This window comes from Melitaea cinxia, chromosome 8 (genome assembly GCF_905220565.1).
Source record: "Melitaea cinxia chromosome 8, ilMelCinx1.1, whole genome shotgun sequence".
NCBI lineage: Eukaryota > Metazoa > Arthropoda > Insecta > Lepidoptera > Nymphalidae > Melitaea > Melitaea cinxia.
The window spans coordinates 17,914,007-17,933,973 of NC_059401.1; the positions used below are offsets into that span (position 1 = coordinate 17,914,007).

The 19,967-nt window shown below is 33.5% G+C and overlaps 1 protein-coding gene across 1 annotated transcript; it reads left to right on the top strand.

Moving 5' to 3' along the window:
- The first annotated feature begins 1,794 nt into the window (after positions 1–1,794).
- Positions 1,795–19,297, top strand: LOC123655957 (NF-kappa-B inhibitor cactus). Its single transcript, XM_045591693.1, has 5 exons — positions 1,795–2,378; positions 6,240–6,565; positions 15,119–15,207; positions 16,475–16,669; positions 17,291–19,297. The coding sequence occupies exons 1-5, from the start codon at positions 2,026–2,028 to the stop codon at positions 17,366–17,368; spliced, it is 1,041 nt and encodes a 346-aa protein (XP_045447649.1). The 5' UTR covers positions 1,795–2,025; the 3' UTR covers positions 17,369–19,297.
- Positions 19,298–19,967: the final 670 nt, after the last annotated feature.

Below are 19,967 nucleotides of genomic sequence, written 5' to 3' on the forward strand. Positions count from 1 at the left end.
TAATGACATATTTGATATACTGAATAGCCGTTCTACCTTAGCACCAGGTTACAAAAAAGCATTATGTGCTGCTAATATTCATAAAGTTTTAGAAATGTTTGAAATTAGTAAAGATTATATTATGAATTTAAAACTATCTAATGGGAATTTAATAGTAGCTTCGGCCCGCAAAACTGGTTTCATTGGATTTATAATAGACTTACAAAGCGCACTCAACATGTTTGAAGATTTAAGTGGCAAAGAAAAGTTCAGATTTGTGTGTCTGTATAAAATTAGCCAAGACTTTCTTGAAATATTTTTTGGAAAAATGAGAGCGAGGGGTGGTTATAATGATAACCCTAATGTCATTCAATTTAAATCTGCTTACAAGAAAAATCTTATACATTCCAAAATTAAGCTACAAAATGAAGGCTTTAACGTACCTAATCAGATACTGACCGTAAGTTCAACAAAAGAAACCATTGAAGCTGTTAATGTAACCACCCCGAGTTTCGAAAGAAATGTGATGGATCTATGTCAGATTAATGAAGACGATGTTGATTGTTTTTTAAGTAATGTACTTTATTCTCCATTAGATGATTACACATATCACGTAACAGTGTATATTGCAGGATTTATTGCAAGGAAAGTGATTAAAGTAGTAAATTGTTCGATTTGTCAATCATTAATGATAGGCGTAAAAGAAAATTTCTTGTGTTCACTAATAAACAAAAAGGATAGAGGAGGTTTGATTTATCCATCAGATGGTCTGATTAAAATTATTCAATCATGTGAGAAGATTTTAAAGATGATTAAAGGCAAAAATATTAATTACAATTCTATGATTTCATATATCGGTGATTATTTAAATTATGACACATTTGATTCGCAAAATAGAGATCATGACTATAATCACTTGCATTTATTAATTAGAATTATTATTAAGTTTTACGTAGATTTAAGGTGTAAATACGATGCAAAACAAACTAACTTAACCGAACGAAATTATTTAAAAAAAATTGTATTATTTAAAAATAAATAATTCGTATATTCTTTTTAGTTTCATTTATATTTTCCAACTCCATCATATTTATAAATTACTAGCTGTCCCGACTTACGTTGTTCTGTTTTAACTAGTTATGAGCTGGAATAAATAAAATTATAACCTATATCTACAACTAAATTTAGGCCTACAACAACACTTACAACCTATACCTACACCTTTTCCAATATTTCTCACCATTCAAAATGTTAACAATTTCCTTTTTCTCTGTACTGATACGATTATTTTAGGACCAAAATTAGCCAAACCGGTCCAGCCGTTTTCGATTTTAGCCAGACATTGGAATTGCAATCAATTTTTTTTAAATAAGATAATGCGTCTTGTAATTTTATAAATTGACAAGTACTGAATACGGCCCTGGAATTGTTGATGTGTGTGTAGCTGTGTCTGTGTTGTATAGTTGCCACGGTTTTGTAGCTGTCACCTTCGGTCTGTTCCTCTTATATGTCTGTGGTATACACTTTATTTTAATAAAATATAGTACCGTATATCATTACATTATAAAAATGTTAGCATACTTATAACATTCATTATTGATTCACTATTTCACGAATAACAGCAAAGGAATTATATTAAAATATAATTAGTATAAACTTTATAATAAATCGAGATATAAGAATAGGTATTTGTATTAAAAGTCCAATCACAATATATATGAAGCAATTATATTTTGTTTAGATTATCCGATTGATGTGAAATTCCCTTCTACGCAGTTGTTGACGTCTATAAAGTTCAAAGTTGCAACGACGCTATCGTACACACTAAGCTCATTCATTCTCGTTCACACACCTATTATACGTTTTCCATTTTGTGATGCGGTGATGCCAGTTCGTTGTCATTGCGCACGCGTACTTGCAGCGATACAGTTGCTTCTTTGAGAGCAAAACAATACATTACAAAACATGTTATTGTAGCATTGCTAACTATAATAACGTTTTTATTGAGTTAGTTTGTGTAATTAAATTTAATTTGTGATAATCAAAATGAGTGCCAAAAAAGTTTGCGATACAAAAATTTTCGAGGACGAGACGACGGACTCTGGATTTTTATCTGGACCGTTGAGTGAACAGCTGTTGTCGTCAGACAACTTGGACACGAGAGATGAACCAGTGGATAGTGACAAAAACAAAAAAGTGATCAGTGAATATCCAGAGCTCGACAGTGGAGTGGATCTGTGCTTGTCTGAGTGCATGTCAAATGTAAATCTAAGTGATCCCACGCCCACGGCCACGGCCCAGGCGCCCTTAATAGTTATTGAGAGCGAGACCACACAGCAAAAGAACCAAGATATCCCACCCCTTTCAATATTGTTCCAGCAGGATGATGATGGAGACACGTAAGTTACCTTCTCATTATTTCTTATTATTTCTTTCTGACTTATTAGAAGATTATGACAACAACATGAAACAAGTTTGAACATGATATAGAAGTGATAATTTATGTTTACTTTACCTTATGTTTCCTATTAATAATCACAGTCATAATAATAATATGACATCTGCATGGGAAGTAAAAATAAATATGACACAGACAATAATTATCATTAACTGTTCTTGCATAAGGTTCACATTCCAACACATGGAAACTAATTATTTTTCTCAATAGCCTTTTATTGCCATTAATAAGTAAACTTTTAGTGTTGAAACTAATAGTGTCTCTGTGTAAACAGAAAATTACAAAATGAAAATATATAACTTAGTTTAGAACATTTAAAAATACATATTTTTAACAAACATACATTATATCAACATTTTTTTTCATATAAAAAACTGTTTTCATTAAAAAAAATAAAAAACACTTCAATTTACATCAGCCAGTACTTAATACAATAAATTAATATAGAGGTATTTGAAAGAATAATTTTATTTATTTATTTATTTTATAGGTTACATATCCACAGAATACATATAAAACATATTGAATTATTATTAAATCATTATGTCATGAAGCAAGTGTCTTTAAAATCATTACATCACATATATACATATATTTAAAAATAGTACAATGAAATTCAAAACTAAATATCCTACTAATCTTCTATACAAATAAATAAAATTGGAGTGTCTGTTTGTAAAATTAAAATAACCACATTTTACTAAATTCATATGTATGTAAACACAGTACATATACCAAAATAACCTTTTTTTTTACAATTTTTGTCTGTCTATCTCTCTGTTTGTTCCAGCTAATCTCTGAAACGGCTGGACCGATTTTGAAGGGACTTTCACTGACATATAGCTGATGTAATAAGGAGTAACTTAGGCTAGTTATATTTTAGTTTTTTTTTATAACTGAACAATAACTATTTTGTTAAATTCCACGCGAACAAAGTTGTGGGCACAGCTAGTTATTGAATAAATAAAATGTCATTGTAATATCATTGTCAAATTCACTATACACAAACTGTTTAATATGTCAAAAAAATGAAAATAAAAACAAATTTTAAAAAAGGGGGTTATTATTAATAATCAATTAAATATGCATTATTGCGGATAACTCAAAAAGTGCTCGTCTGATTTCCATCAAATTTAATATGGCCTTTAGATTAACAACAAGCCATATTAAATTTGTTTGAGATATATTTGAAAAGAAACAAATATATTTGTATTGTCAAAATTGGTACATCCTATTAAAAAATTATGAGGTATACATACAGTTGATTTGAGAAGTTTCTAATTTTTTTTTAAGTTGGTAAAAATATCATTAATAACGTGAAATATTATAAACATGTATTATACTTAATTAATTGTAGGAAACAAACAAATAATTTTACACACTTGGACTTCCTCATTTCGAACAACTCAAAACTTCCTGTACATATTAATATAAGATAAACTTAATCTTCATCCGACAATATTTCATGTGTGTGAATATTAAATGAGGTATATTGCTACAGCAACGACCACAGACAACTTTTTTGTAAATACACGCACACTTGCAAAAAGGCTCGAAGACAAATATTAATGACATAATACATGTTAATATGAATGATGTAAGCTTAAAAGCATTATCATATTAAAATCGTAATTTTGACGACTCGTTGGCGCAGTGGTAATAGCACTGGCTGTTGCGCTGGCGATCGCGAGTTCGATTCCCGCTCACGACAGACATTTGTATCGACCGTATAGATTAGTCGTGGTCTGGGCGTTGTGTTTGTGTTTCCGGACCTCCAACACGGGAGAAAATCCTACTGGGGGATCCGTTGAGTGTGAAGCATTTATAAATTAATTATTAATTAATTAATTAAAAATAAAATGGAATAAATAAATATTCCACAAAAAAATATTATTTATAATGTTGATTGATGTAAAATGCAATGTTTTTTATCTAGTTTTATTTTATTTGAATAACTATCAGCTCATAATAGATCATATCCTACTACTACATCATATCCTTTGTTAAGATGAAATCGTAGCTACCTTGAATTAGGTAAATAGTATTCAATTTAATTTATATTGACCCATACTGTTTGAAATATATTTTAATCAAGAATGTTTGAAAAATATTTAACTATAAATATGTATGCAGTGTTATTCAATATTTAATGCGTTTTCAATTGTCTTGTTGTCACTTTAGCCTATCACAGTCCACTGCTGGATATAGGCATCCCTAAGTTCGCGCCAAAAATGGCGCGAACTCATGTATTTTACCCATAGAGCCGCAAGACCGGAGAGCTAGCTTTGTCGCACCGCAGAATTATCTTGTCATAAACTTAAAAAAAAAGTTAATAATGTAACTAATGCCTATGTCAGGTGCTCAACATGCTGTATATTTACGGCCACTATTCCACTAGTGTGTGATGTCTACCATCCTATATTACTAATGGGAATAACATAGTTATTTGTCAATGGAAAATTTATTGAAATCTTAAGTTGTTTAAATCTTTATCAACAACAAACAATTGATACCATCTTCTGTATATTTTAGAATCAATACACACTCTCTCTATGATAACAGTTGTCTTTGATAATTTCATGTATTTTCAGATTATTCATTTGTTATTGAATGTTTAACACTTTTGTACAGAACACCCTGATAGCATAAATTGCTATATAATTATGTAGAATATGTAATTTCATAATACAGAATATAGCTACAATTATATTAGAATATAATTTTGACCATTAATGTTTCATTATTATTATTAATGAATATTTGAACGTAAATAATAACTTATTTTAAGAATGTAGTACTAGAATAATTAAAAATCATTGGAATTTGTAGAAATCGGTTAAAAAGTAGACATATGTAAGTCTTCTCAATTTTTATAAAGGGTCAATAGACTGGATTTCCCGCGCAAAGCTACCGATGTGATGTTTATTACGACAAGAACTGTTTTTTCTTTAACTATACATCTCCCGTTATTTTACTCATGTACACTTACATTTCATATTTTCATCAGAATGTTTGTTGTGTTAGATCACAGCTTCCATCTTGATGAAGAAAAAATACATATTTAGTAACCCGAGGAAGTTGTATAACTTCCTTGATAAAATTGCTAATAGAAAAAAAAAAAAAATCCGTTTCGTGTTATTATTTCCGTGTTCGCAAAAAAATAAACAAACTTTTTTATATTGACACATTAACCCAAGCTAGGAGCTGTATGGAATTATTAGTAATTGCTTAGTAATTGTTTATAATGGTAACTATTATCTTCGTAATAATTACATTAGTAGAATTTAACTAATAAGTTTTATTTATAAACATAAATTTTACAAATCTTTATCATTATTAATTATCATTTAAAAGGCGAATGATATAATGATCTAGTTCAACATATTGTGGTATAAAATACGTCGGAACTTTTTACAAAAATATAATTTACTATCATCCCGCCTCGGCTTCCCACGGGTATATAACAAAAATTTCAAAATATTTTTTTTCCCTTTTTGTTTAAATATAATATAGCCTATGTCGCCCGCGGATAGTGTAGCTTCCCAACAGTGAAAGAATTTTGCAAATCGGTTCAGTAGTTTCGGAGCCTATTCAATGCAAATAAACAATCAAATCTTTCCTCTTTATAATATTAGTATAGATATGTATTGAATGTATATTATATATAATTGTTCACACACATTAGTCAGCTTAAACTATTAAGCTAATTAAGATAACTAACATCCTTCTCCTACACATTCTATAGCACGAAAAAGCATAAATAGATGTAATAAATATTAATTAATACTAATAATTTTTGTAGGCAACTCCACATCGCAGCAGTTCACGGCTGTGAAAAGTCAGTGGGTACCCTGATTAGGGTGTGTCCTGACAAGGCGTGGCTGGATGTCCCTAATGACTATGGCCACACGGCCCTCCACCTCGCGGTCATGAGCGGTCACGCCGTGGTCACTAGGATGCTAATCCGCGCTGGCTCCTCCCTAGCCACCAGAGACGTGAAAGGAGAAACGCCACTTCATAAGGCAGTGATTGGAAACCACCTCGAGTGCCTACAAGCGCTTCTATCGCCAGTACCGGAACAGGCGCAAAGGAAGCTGTCAACCATTTTGAATCAGAAAAATTATCGAGGTATGTATCTTCTTAGATTTGTTTTTGTTTATTACGAAACAGACCACCTATCGATCTTACCGCCTATCTCTGTATCAGCTATCAATGATAAAAACAGATGTCATCGAAAAGATAATGGCTAGTGGCTACTGTTGCTAGGTCGTTTGTCACTCCTCCTTCGTTTAATTCCGTTATCACAATGTAGGTCCGGGTTTTATCGTTCCTAAATCAACGATGCATTTCTATACTTTTAAAGTAAATCAAAGTATTAAAAACCAAATATTTTGTCAGAATTTTTTTTAATTATCCCGCTTTAAAACTAAATCATGCGATGGTGTTGTGTTACAAGAATTTGAAATAAATGACATTTAATTGAAACGAAGAGTAGAGGTGACATACAGCTACATGGCACACTACTACACTTACAGCGGTGACACGGGGTCAGAGATTGTCTCATATTAATAAAAGAGCTGGGTCTTCAATCAAATCAACCAATCAAAAATCTTCCGACCATTTGAACATTTTAAAGACATTATATAGATATTTTGAGTAATCCACATAGTACCAGCGTCTGAAATATGAATGCATGTATTAGCCGTTATCCGTAATCGTATCAACACCGTCGACCATTAGAACATGTTAATAGGTACATATATTTCAGGTCATTCGCGTGTTACGTGCATGTCTTTTTTATATATAACTAGGTCGGCAAACAAGCGTATGGCTCACCTGGTGGTAAGAAATTACCGTAGGTTATAGACATCTGCAACACCAGAAGCATCGCCCGCGCGTTGTCGAGTCCATCCCCGATTCCACCCAGGAGCTTTGGTCACCTTACTCACCAACAGGAACACAACACTGCTTGAAAACAGTATTATTTAGCTGTGATCTTCTGTAAGGTCGAGCTACTTACCCGGTCGGTTTGCTCCATATTTTGATCAGGAAATTTCCTGCTGTGCCCTACCTTAGTTGAACCATCTATAGATACAATTCATCTATCTTTTTATTAAATACTACTCCAATGATACGGAGTTATTAATCTTTAATTAAAACGTGAAGCAAAAACTTTGTACCCCTCTTTACGAAAATAGCGAAAGAGTGCAGAACGCTAACATTTTTTTTATTATGCATAAAAATATATGTTATAAATAAAATAAATTACACACACTACCGTGTATTTGACACACACACGCATATTATATTCATTTGTTAATTGTCAAAATATGTAGTCAAATTGAAAATTAAAAAAAAAAGGTTCTTTATTTTCATTATTTTTTCGTTTTGTTTAATTTAAATTTTTAATTATAGTCGAATTTCGACCTCTGGGAGGCCACTAGTAAATATAATTACCAGATTATGTAAGCTTGTTTACATCATTTACACGTGCATTTTTAACTGTCTTGTCATTCATTTAGTTAGCCAACACGGAAATCCCAGCGCTGCAATGCCCTTAATTGTTTTCCATATAGCATATTACGTACCGGTGATTCACAAGTAAATGCCAATTACGGTTTTCCTATTATTGTTGTTTTAAAATCATTTTTGTTTCTAACGAAAATTGATAACGTTTTGATTAGCTTTGCTTTATTAGGGTTTTTGAATAACAAGAAAGGAAAGGGTTTCTAATAAATGGAGAGGCGTTTTTTTTTCAGTTATAATGCAAAAACTACTGAACCGATCGGAATAATACTTATACCATAAAATGCAACGTGTTTCGGAGGAGTTTTTAGTATATGATATGTTGGTTATATGGTGGGATTTATGGTGTAAAAAAATATGGACGGACAGAGGTCGCTAGTCCTTTGTTTTTTGTAAAAATTAATACACTAATTCCTTCTTTATAACTAAGAGCAATTGTCATTACATAATATTGTAAATTTCCAAATGCTAAAGTTAAATATTTTATTATTCATATACTAGATATCTCTACAAAATGCGCTATCGCTCAGGAGTCTTGACCTCAGATAGGAGACGTTAAAGGCCTTTTTAAAAAGCAGTAAACAAATTCCTCGTTCTAAGAAATGTAATGGTTTATATTAAATTTTTACGCGTAATTTATCGAAGTTATCTTTTATTTAATTTATTAAGGGCCTGTTTTATTGGTTGTGGACAACGCTATTTGACGGATGGCGGTATCCAAATTTTTTTGTAAAATTATTCTATGCCATTATTTATCTATCGGCCTATGTCCAGCTGTGGGCTGCGATAGGCTGATGTGACGATGATGAGTGATGATATTATTCTCTCTCTCTCTCTCTGAATCCCACTATATTTATGAGCTCTGGTCACCTTACTCACCAGCAGGAACACAATAGTGCTTGGAAACAGTATTATTTAGCTGTGATCTTCTGTAAGGTCGAGGTACTACCACAGTCAGGCTGCTCCATATTTTGAGCAGGAAATTCCGGCTGTGCCCTACCTCAGTTAAACTAACTTACAAGCAGGAAAAATTTCTCTACAACTGGTTTAACAGCAGCTAAGGGTCAATATCATGAGACATTAAACGTGTGAATGAGATGATGGAAAGCGATAGAATGTCAATGGCTGTAATTGCATAACGGATACAAAAGCGGTTTGCGGATATCAAACCCTGTTCACCTTCTACGAGGCATTGTCCTCTCGAGCATCACCCATCGCGACGAGCACGCAACACCACGTCATCAGATAAAAAATCAGTTTCACTAGGATCTTGAATTGAATTGTAATTGAAACGAGTCGATACAGACGTTGCTTACGCGCAGTCACTCCGGTTCCAAGGTCCGCCGTGCCATCGTATTCCCACATCATCAGGAAAATTATAATATAATACGAAATATATATATACAAGTGTTTTGTAAAATTCAAACATCCCTGATTTGTCATACAAATTACTTAGAAATAGTGACTTGAATCTTTGAATCATAACTCTAAATAAATTTTACAAAACGGTTTAGTTTGCGGAAAAGATGAAATAACGAAATGATTTATTTAATTTAATACTCATATTAATTAAATATTTAAACATGTAACTATACGATAAGATATAGTTGTACTTATTAATCATTTTTTTGGCAAATGACCGGTATTTAGTTTTTAGTTACTATGCTTTTGAGACTGATCGATGATAACCCATCTGACAAAATTAAAAAATGTCCCTATCGAACGTGGCATCAAACTTCTTTTAAATTTTTTTTTAATTTATAACATTTCTTAAATAAATTAATCATAGTTAAGCTGAATCTCCCACTCATTCAAAATGAAGTTTCTATTTAGACGAATCGGAAAGAAACACGACTCCAATTTTTTAAAAATCAATAATAGTAACGAAAATTTAAACACTTTCCAATCAAAAACTAATCCATTGTACCACAACAAGTATGTAGATAAAATATTGGCTTTCATTTTTAATAAACAAATGTTTGAACTAAACTTGCTTAAGAATGTTCACAAATTATGTTATCTAACTACAAATATTGTATGACAGACAATCGCTAGTACAACAATCAGCTATGAATTTTCCAAATCATTTTTTGAATAACACAAACATAATTTACGAGTAATAGCCTATAAGCAGCATTTGTGTATGTCATAGTGCCTCGCTTACAAAGAATTTTCTAAAACTTGACTTATAAGTCGTTCGATAAACTAGCTTAAAAGAAAATACTCATCAAATTTAGTTTCTTAAACTATGTAACTTACAATGCATACGCGATAAAATATATCCATGTAAATTAAAATAACACGAAATAATTCTCACGGCAAACAAAACAGATACAAAAGTAAATTTGGATTTCCCTGTTGTTTATAAATACCTGTCGAAATAATAAACTTACGTTCGGTTTTTCCGACTTTATACAATGTTTTATTCTCGCGGTAACACTTTCAGCTGTGTTCTTTATTTGCATACGGATTTACCCACCTGTAACCTCGTTATTATATATTAAAATCCTAAGTATTAACATCGTCCCCTTAGATATGTGATTCTTATCGGAAGTATCAATTTAAATGGGATTATTAACACACCTGCGCTTTACCAGTTTTAATGTGAAGATAAATTTGGAATAACCCATGTAAATGTCGAAGATACCGAACAGAGAGCGAAGTATATTTGCGGTAGGTTGTCCGAGCGCGGTCACGACGACCCGTGGGTATTCCCAAATTCGCTCGCGTAACAAAACGAACCGGCTCGCAGTGAAAGCATGTGCCTATTCGTCAAACCAAACGCCTGGTTTACCCCCGTCTGAGCGCTAATTGGTATGTGGTTACGCCGTTACGTGAACGTAAAGAAGTCACGGGTTTTTCTTTTATATTTGTATGGTTAGCGCATAATAAAGATTGCAATCAATCAATATCATATTCGGTGCAATACTTGTCGCAGAATGTTATATAATAAAATTTTAAGTACATCGTTTAGCTGTTTATGCAATGGTGTCAGATGTTCAGTTAGTCCGAAACGTCAAGGGAAACCAGCACGAAATAATTTGTCCAGGAAAACCGCAGAGGTCGACGAAACGGCGCGGACGTTCTGCAGCCGCTTTAGGACAATGTTCACCGGAACGATGATTCTCTGGGTTATACCCACGTGAAAGTACACCTTCGAGATACAAAGCATTCACCGCGACGGAAATCCCACCAGGCTTTACTGCTATCGCCCGATTATATAAATGCGCCGTCTTACTTTTACTCCATATAATTGCGCTTGGTATCTTTGTTTACTTAATTTTTTTGTTCCTGTAACTTCTTATAGAGTAGTCGAATCGTTGTTAATATTAGTTGTTTTAATAATAGCTTTGATGTTTGAAATTATTTTCTCTATACTATTCTTTTAGTTTGTTTTTCCTTAATTGAATGCTACGTTAAAGTTTCAACTTTCGATTGACACATTTATTGTTTAGCTAGTCGTTCGCCTATAATAAACCGTACTTGAAACGCACTCGAGTTCATTAAGTCCGTATTAACCGCCATTTGTCCTCCAGCAACTTGCGTACACTTTCGTGGTCGAAGACGATCCCTGACACGCAATAAAAGATAAATCACCACTCGATCCGGTTTTTTTTTTTGTCAATAATAATATCTGTAAAACAATAAATACATAACAGGTGATATTTATTTTAAAATTTAATTACTTTACTTGGAATTCCCATAGCGATAAATTATTATAAGTACTTCCACACAATGCCTGATAATTCTGACGTGATTCAAATCAAACTCATTGAACATTTGTACATTGTGTAGTTTGTTTATCATACATTGTAATGAAAGGCAGAAGACGTACTTTGATAACGGCACTTAAGTATATTGAGGTTGAGCCAAGCATAATGGATTTTTTTTTTGTTAGCTAGCTGATGTTTTGATCGATAAAGAGAAGTTAGATATCCATACATTTGCATTTTAAAGAATCGATATGAACATCGTAATGCGATTCGTTCTTTGTTCGTTCGTTTGAAATGGCTAAACTATCTCCAATCGCCGCCGGATCTAATTAATCGTTCGTTTATTTGTAATTGAACGCCACATACCGCACTACCAGCAGACGTTATCAGTTTATATATTTTTATTGTGCGTCGGGTTTTTCCAGTTTTCGACCTGGTTTTTCATGTTCTTGACTTGTATGTTTATCATGAAAATTTCATCATTTGTCACGGCTCGTGCGCGACAAGGCCAAATATTTGTATTCAACGTAGCTCATGGCGTAAGAAAACATTCGATGCAAAACATAAACATTAACTATATCTATTCGCGACTTGTACTAAAAAAATGCTAAGTTTTAAAACACAAGAATTGTCCAGAAATTTGTTTTATGTAAAATCGGATTCACTATTACGGAAATATCGAAAATGTATCGTTAGCCTTATATGGCGACGGCAGTTCGCTGGCACGTCGGTCGTCACATTGTTGGGAAAACCCCACCGCTCCCTCCCCCGCTCCGCTCCGTCGTCGCCGGCGCACCCGCACGTAACATTTAAATACCACAGAATATTTACAGCCTCGTGTCATGCGTAGTGCTCTTACTACACTACTCCGGTGCACGACGATTTATGACTAAACGGAAACTATTCGCAAACTAAACATACACAAATCACGACTCTAACCACGTATTGTTATTATGTAATAGCAATTACTATCGATTTTTTTTCTTAAGATTAAATCTAAACAATGTCGTCGATAATAAATTCGATAGATTAAAATATGTATGGTTGTAATAGATATCGATGTTTCTAGTAAAGTCGATGTCCACGTGTCGTCGAAGTGTGTTTCACACTATGGAAAACAGTTTGCCGTGACGTAGGTTCGGTCGCCGTGAATCCTTAAGAAATTATTCAAATGAAATGAATAAATTTAAAGCTTCTAAGAGTTGTATTTCTATTTGGTGTAGTAGACACGGTACGTGATAATAATTTGTAACGTTTCATTGCTCGAATTACTCATATTTGCACGCGCCGTTGTCTATTCAAATATTGAAATTATTTTGGAGTCATCGTTGCAAATTAGAATCACATGACTCGAGGGATATTCCGTCGAGATGAAACGGCGTTTTATTATTTTAAAAGAATGTCTATTATTATTTTAACTCTTAAAATAAAACGGAATTTCAGAGTTGCTCCCGATTCTTAAAGTAAAAAAGTTTGGAACACAGCCGGTTATTTTCATAGCGTTCGCAAATAGCTTTGGACTGTTTCCAACATTCACGACTGATTTCGGAATGGAATGGCGATAGAGCGGACTAAACTTCTTAAAAGCAATGATTTACGTGAATAATTACTTTCCGTACATCCGCTTTGAGATCCCGTCTTTTTAACCGACTTCCAAAAAAGGAGGAGGTTCTCAATTCGACTGTATTTTTTTTTTTTTTTTATGTATGTTACATCAGAACTTTTGCCCGTGTGGACCGATTTCGACAAATTTTATTTTAATCGAAAGGTGGTGTGTGCCAATTGGTCCCATTTAAATTTATTTGAGATCTAACAACTACTTTTCGAGTTATATCTAATAATGTGTTTTTACTTGACGCTTTTTTCGTCGACCTACGTTGTATTATACCGCATAACTTTCTACTGGATATACCGATTTTGATAATTCTTTTTTTGTTGGAAAGGGGATATCCTTAGTTTGGTACCGTGATAAGGAAACTAGGATCTGATGATGGGATCCCAGAGGAATCGAGGGAAACTCCCGAAAATCCGTAATAACTTTTTACTGGGTGTACCGATTTTGATAATTTTTAATTTAATCGAAAGCTGGTGTTTATCATGTGGTCACATATAAATTTTATCGAGATTTGATAACTACTTTTTGAGTAATCTTTAATAACGCGTAGTTGCTTGACTATTTTTTCGTCGATCTACGTTGTATTACTTGTCGATGTAATTGAAGTCGGTTTTTTTTTCGTTTGCGAGCAAACACAATTATATATGTATTATAAAAGTTTTCTGATTCATATTTTATTTAAATATTTTTTTCCACTTTGTCGATCTATCGTAGATCTAACCTTGAATCCATCACTGACGCGTACGACCATTTCAAGAAGTGTTGACTTTTACCCTACTACGCCAAAGCCAAAAGAAGGGTTACAATTTTAGCAGTCCATGTATGTATGTATGGTATGTTCATCTGTTCCCTCATATCTGCCTAACTACTACATATTACACATTTAGACAAATGAGGTGTTATAAAAAGCGTTCTATTTGTCCGTTGGTTATAGGCTACATCGTCACACTAAATTGAATGTAGCGCTAAAATAAATAAAATGACATACTAAATTATTTATACTCTTTTTTTGTTGGTAATGTGATTAATCAAAGCTAAATACGTCATTTCAAATCTTAGTAACTTTCATCTCATTTAGAGTCCAATACTAAAAGAATACTACAGTTCATCCAACATTCAAAGTTATTATGTAAACTTTACATGCAGAACATTCTCTTTGTTTTAATTTGTCTAATTGGCTACGTCCTGTCTATTTAGATAACATTCCTTTTGGTATTCGGTTATTTTAAATATTTAGGTAGAAACGTGATCATTGTTGAACTTAAAGCGGTTTTCCTCTTCTCAGAGGTACGTTAATTAAATCTGATATTTTTTTAAAATCTCTGTTATATATTTGATTTGGTTCCTATAAAATATGACAAGCGAAAAAACCTAATTATTAATCTGACAATTTTCCTCAAACAAGTCTGACGATCATCCGAGGCCCCTCGAGCAACGAAACGTAGGAGAGCTTTAATTTCGTTAATTTTTTTCTTTTTTTTTTATATGTGCGTATGAAAAAAAAAACTTGATCAAAAGGAAAATTGTTAGTTGTAGTAAAAATGACTTGATAATAGTAAAAAGTGCATCTTAGATTTGTACAGTGATACCAGACTGCCTATTTATGTTACTCTCTTATTAAAGAGCTATTTTGCCATACAGATTTTGGTATATTTACCTACTGTTTGCATCCTAATGACGTCATTGTGGTTTTAAGTTAAATAACTTGCAGTTCGACCTTTATTTGTAACACTGATCCCTAATCTAAAACCGTGTGAAAATCTTACACACGAAGATTTTATGCCTGTTAAATGGACCATATTGAATGTGTGTCGTTCCTTGTTCCAGGTCAGACGTGCGTACATCTGGCGGCCAGTGCGGGCCACATCGAGGCGCTCCAGACGCTCATATACTTCGGAGCTGACGTCAACGCCAAGGTACGAAGTCAACAATTGTTATTAATTAAACGGATGACCGACACATTGGCCCGTTCAATCAAATCATAAATAATGCTGCCGTCATATTCATTTTAGACAATTTATTTCCCAATTAAAACGTAACTTTGTTTAATGATGAAGTGGATTGTTTCACTTGCTGGATGTCCAGCAAGATATGGATGAGCCAGATAGATATGGATCTATTTTGTTTTTCACAAGAGTGGCGTCAAAAATATAAATATATTGATAACAAGTATCTCTATAGCATATTTGCGATAATGTAGGAAAGCCCCCTATCAGTGAGTTGTTCTGTCTAATCTAATCACACACGGCTTAGGGTTTTTCGTTTCACGTGTCTAGCGCTTGGCAACCTTGCGCCCAGAGTGGGTTAACCCCAGAGTACTCCGGCCGTGAGATGTTTCATTGAAAAAAACCATACATTTTCCTTTTGAACGATTCTAATAATGTCATTAGTTTTGTGTAATAAATGTTTGTCATACATTTTATTTACGGTCACCAACCCGCCTGCCCAGCGTGGTGACTATGGGCAAAACACATGAGTTCACGTTATTTTTGGCGTAAACTTGTGGAGGCCTATGTCCAGCAGTGGACTGTATAGGCTGTAATGATGATGATGATACATTTTATTCGTGGAGGGTTGAATTTGTTTGCGTTTTCGTAGGACTTATTATAAATTAATTGTAGTCGTATATATTAAATTAGAATGCTGCCAAATTGCCACTTAAATGAACACGGTCTTTTTACTGATTACAATTTACAGAGCTTAATTAATTACAATTCTTAATTGCAGTTTGAGTTTTGAAGATCATATACTATTTTAAAAAAAACAAACAAGATAACAAAGTGATAACAATTTGGATGTTAGTTAATCATATTTATGATTTGACTTATTAGAACACTAACAGTAAATTTTGAATTTTAAGGACCACATTCCATTCAAAGAATCATTGAAAACTTTATAATGATAAAAATGTACTGTCGTTACAAGCTGCAAGCGATCCAAATAATATTTAAGTAAGTTCTCAAAATCTTACAGAAGATCACAGTTAAATAAGACTGTTCTCAATCAGTGTTCTATCACTATGGCGAGTAAGGTGACCAGAGCTCGTGGGGAGGATCGGCGGTAAGGTCGGCAACACGCTTGCGGTAATTGCTTTGCCTTAGGCGTGTCGGACGCTGGTTTGCCGACCTAGTCGTATAAATGTACCGTAATGGCGGTAAGTAACGGAGGATCGACTGTGTGCAGGAGGGCCTGGCGGGCTGGACGGCGCTGCACGTGGCGGCGCGGAGGGCGGACGCGCGCGCGGCGCAGCTGCTGCTGCAGCGCGGCGCGCGCGCGGCCGAGCGCGACTACGCCGGCCGCACGCCGCGCCGCCTCGCGCGCGACTCGCGCCTGGCCGCGCTGCTCGCGCACGGCGGCGACAGCGACAGCGACGACGATGTGAGTCCGCAGGCGCTCGCCATCGCACACGCGCACACACACGACACACGCATGTACGCATGCACGTACGCACGCACGCACGCATACACATACACTCTCATACACACACAAGGACAAACTCACACACGCCTGTCATAGATTATATTTGAATAACTTGATTGTTTTTTTTTTTTTTTTGTAACAAGAGGATCAAACGAGCAAATGGTATCTGATCTTTAATTGATACCGACGTTCATGAACGGAACAGTATTTCCATTATTTAACTTTCTACTGCTAACTTTCTTTAACTTTCATTGCTACAGCTTAATCTCGTTTGACAAGATCTTTATAATGAAGTTAATGTCTAATTCGATTTTTCAACTAACAAGTAGATAGAATGATAAACGCTTGGGCGGTTGTTATTAACGTTCGAAATTCATAGTTCGTAGTTGGTACGTATTTTGCGTTATCACTGACAACTTGACGGTCCGAAAATATAAAATTTTATTTTTATGAGTTAACTCAATGATTCTTATATTACACATTCTACATTGAAAACATATCAGTAGCACAATATCACTTGTTATTTTCTAAAATATTTTAACATAACATAACAATTCTAATATCCCCGTTATCTTCCAGGCGTACGACAGCGACAGCGACAGTGAGAATCTGTTCGAGAAAATTCGTCAAAGTAGTAACCCCATCAACGTCGCCTGATGAAGTACCACCACCCACATCACCACCACCTCTGCCCGAGGACCCACTCTCCACTCGTCCCACTCGGGACTCTGAACGAGAAGGCCCCTCTATGTTCACCTCAGCCAACGTGACCACTTTACTATCGCCGCTCTGGAGTTATTGTGGACACGCACTGACTCCAGAGCGGCGGACGTAACCATTACTATTAAACCAATCATAATAATAAAATTCAATTAGTTTATCTATAGATAACGACAAATAACTTTGTATACTTAAAAACTATCTTAAAGCAAAATTGTTCTAAGTTATTGTACATCTGAGGGTAGTTTGCAATTTACAATCTTTGTTTACTATAACACAAGACGGCGATCAGAACTCCGTAAATAGGAATATAAGCTTTAAACAGTATGAAATAAAAGTTTAATTAGTATGCTGTCTTTCTTGCTGCCGCTCTGGGGTTAGTGCGGTCACGCACTGACTTCGAAGCGACAGAGTACAAAGTACTTATAAAACAATTAATAAATCTGTGTACTGAAATTGATCACATATAATCATTGCTGTAGTACGTTTCAATAGAATTTATACCAGAGTGACTATTTTTGAAATACTACAAAAGATATAATTCCAAGTTCTATTGAAATGTAGTACAACGTCGCTGTTTCAACAGTACTTCATGCGTTATACGTATGTAATCTCTGTTCATATGTTACATATATGATTAACAGCATCGTAGCTTTACTTGTATTTGTCATCTATTTTTCTTTATGTTATCTGTATTCTAAACTGTGTAAATTTTTAAATCCTAAATTTTTATATCTCATAAAGTAAGTTTATCTATGATTTTTAAATTCTATTTTATATGTAAAATGCTGTTAATCATTTTAAACTAATTATCATTTTCTTACATATTGTAGAGTGCAATGTACTTGCCCTAAAACATTGTCAATCAACTTTAATATTCCTTTGAAGTCTCTTATCAATTGAAGTGATAATAAACATGTCAATTGTAATATTATTGAAATGTTTATCTGTCGATGACATATTTCTTGGTAATGTCGCATAGAAATTTAAATAAAATTTCCTAAATATCGTGACTTAATAATGAAAGTCTGACTATTTTGTCGGTTTTCAAAATTATATTGAGACTGTTGTCTTAACCACACAAATCAATCTAATTTGTGTCCTCTCTATGTGACACGGGCACAAATGCACAAATGAAAGCCATTAAATTGTGTTAATTAATCAAAACCTTGTGACTGTATAAAAATTGAATTAGTGAGTCATATATAAATGATTTAATTGTTTCGTTAGATGAGCCATTGTCGTGAATTTCATATTAAATTGGGCCAATACTTGAGCATTTCATGTGCTGTGTTACACCATGTTTAGTATCGTTTTATTAGAATGTATATAATTCGTTACAAGATCTTTCTGTAAGAGCTTGTTACTATGAATGTAAAACTTTCAAACTATTTTTACAAATTTGTCTACATTGTACTAAAATGGATTATACGAATGGGGACGTCTTCCTATATATTCAATATTGTATGTTACTATTATGTACTATTAAAAATATGTTATGTATATTCTTATTTAAACGTATATTAGGCCGGATATATAAAAAATTGAATAATTCAAAAGAATTTCATTATATTACTACATATTAGTAAGGTCTTGACCCAACTTTCGTGAGAAAGCAGTGCCTAAGACCGTTTATTATAATATCGCAAGAGATTTTTCTTTATAGAAAAGTTTGTGAACGCGATTAGTTAACTTAGACAAATGTTTGTTAAGAATCAGCTGGTTATGTTAAGCTTAGTTATATTATGTGAGACCGACCGCCGAGGGTCGGCGTACACGATCGTACGGTCATATCTTTAGTTCATACATTGTGACGTGAGTTCTACTAGTCTCTGTACATTATTAAATTATAACTTGTTTAAAAAATACAGATATTTTATTTCACACGTAACGAATACTTAGTGATACGTAGATATACACAGCACCATTGATTAATATGATCTAATATTATTAAATCAGATAACTTAGCTTAAGACTTTGAAACGAAACCGCCTCGTTATATCAAAGATTCTTTAACGTATATATCTCAGTGTGATAGTGTACGCCAGTCCTAAGACGAAAAAAGGTAATGGAAACGAATTCGCATAGTACGGCTAAGCTACTATAATATTATGTATCATATATATCTTTATCACTGGTAATATATTTAATAATATATCAGATGCTCTTTGATTTCAATCCTATGAACCAAAGAAATAAAAAAGGATAGGTGTTATATCCAGACGCTTAGCGAGCCTGTCGTGGTCAACATTACAATGAAGCTGGAAACTAGAGAAATGAAGTAATAAAATATAATATATTAGTATATGATGATGATGATGATGATTAGTATATCTCATAAATTATAGTACGAAAAACTATTTTTTTTTTCTTTCTTTATTTAAATTATATTATTTATTTTGTATCAAAATTTGGGATATATGATTGATGTGTATCTGTGGTCCGTTAGTGACCGGAAATTCAAGTGATATGGAAGTATGGAATAACAGGAACATTTACGTAAATACCTACTGTATTATATAAAATATATATTGCG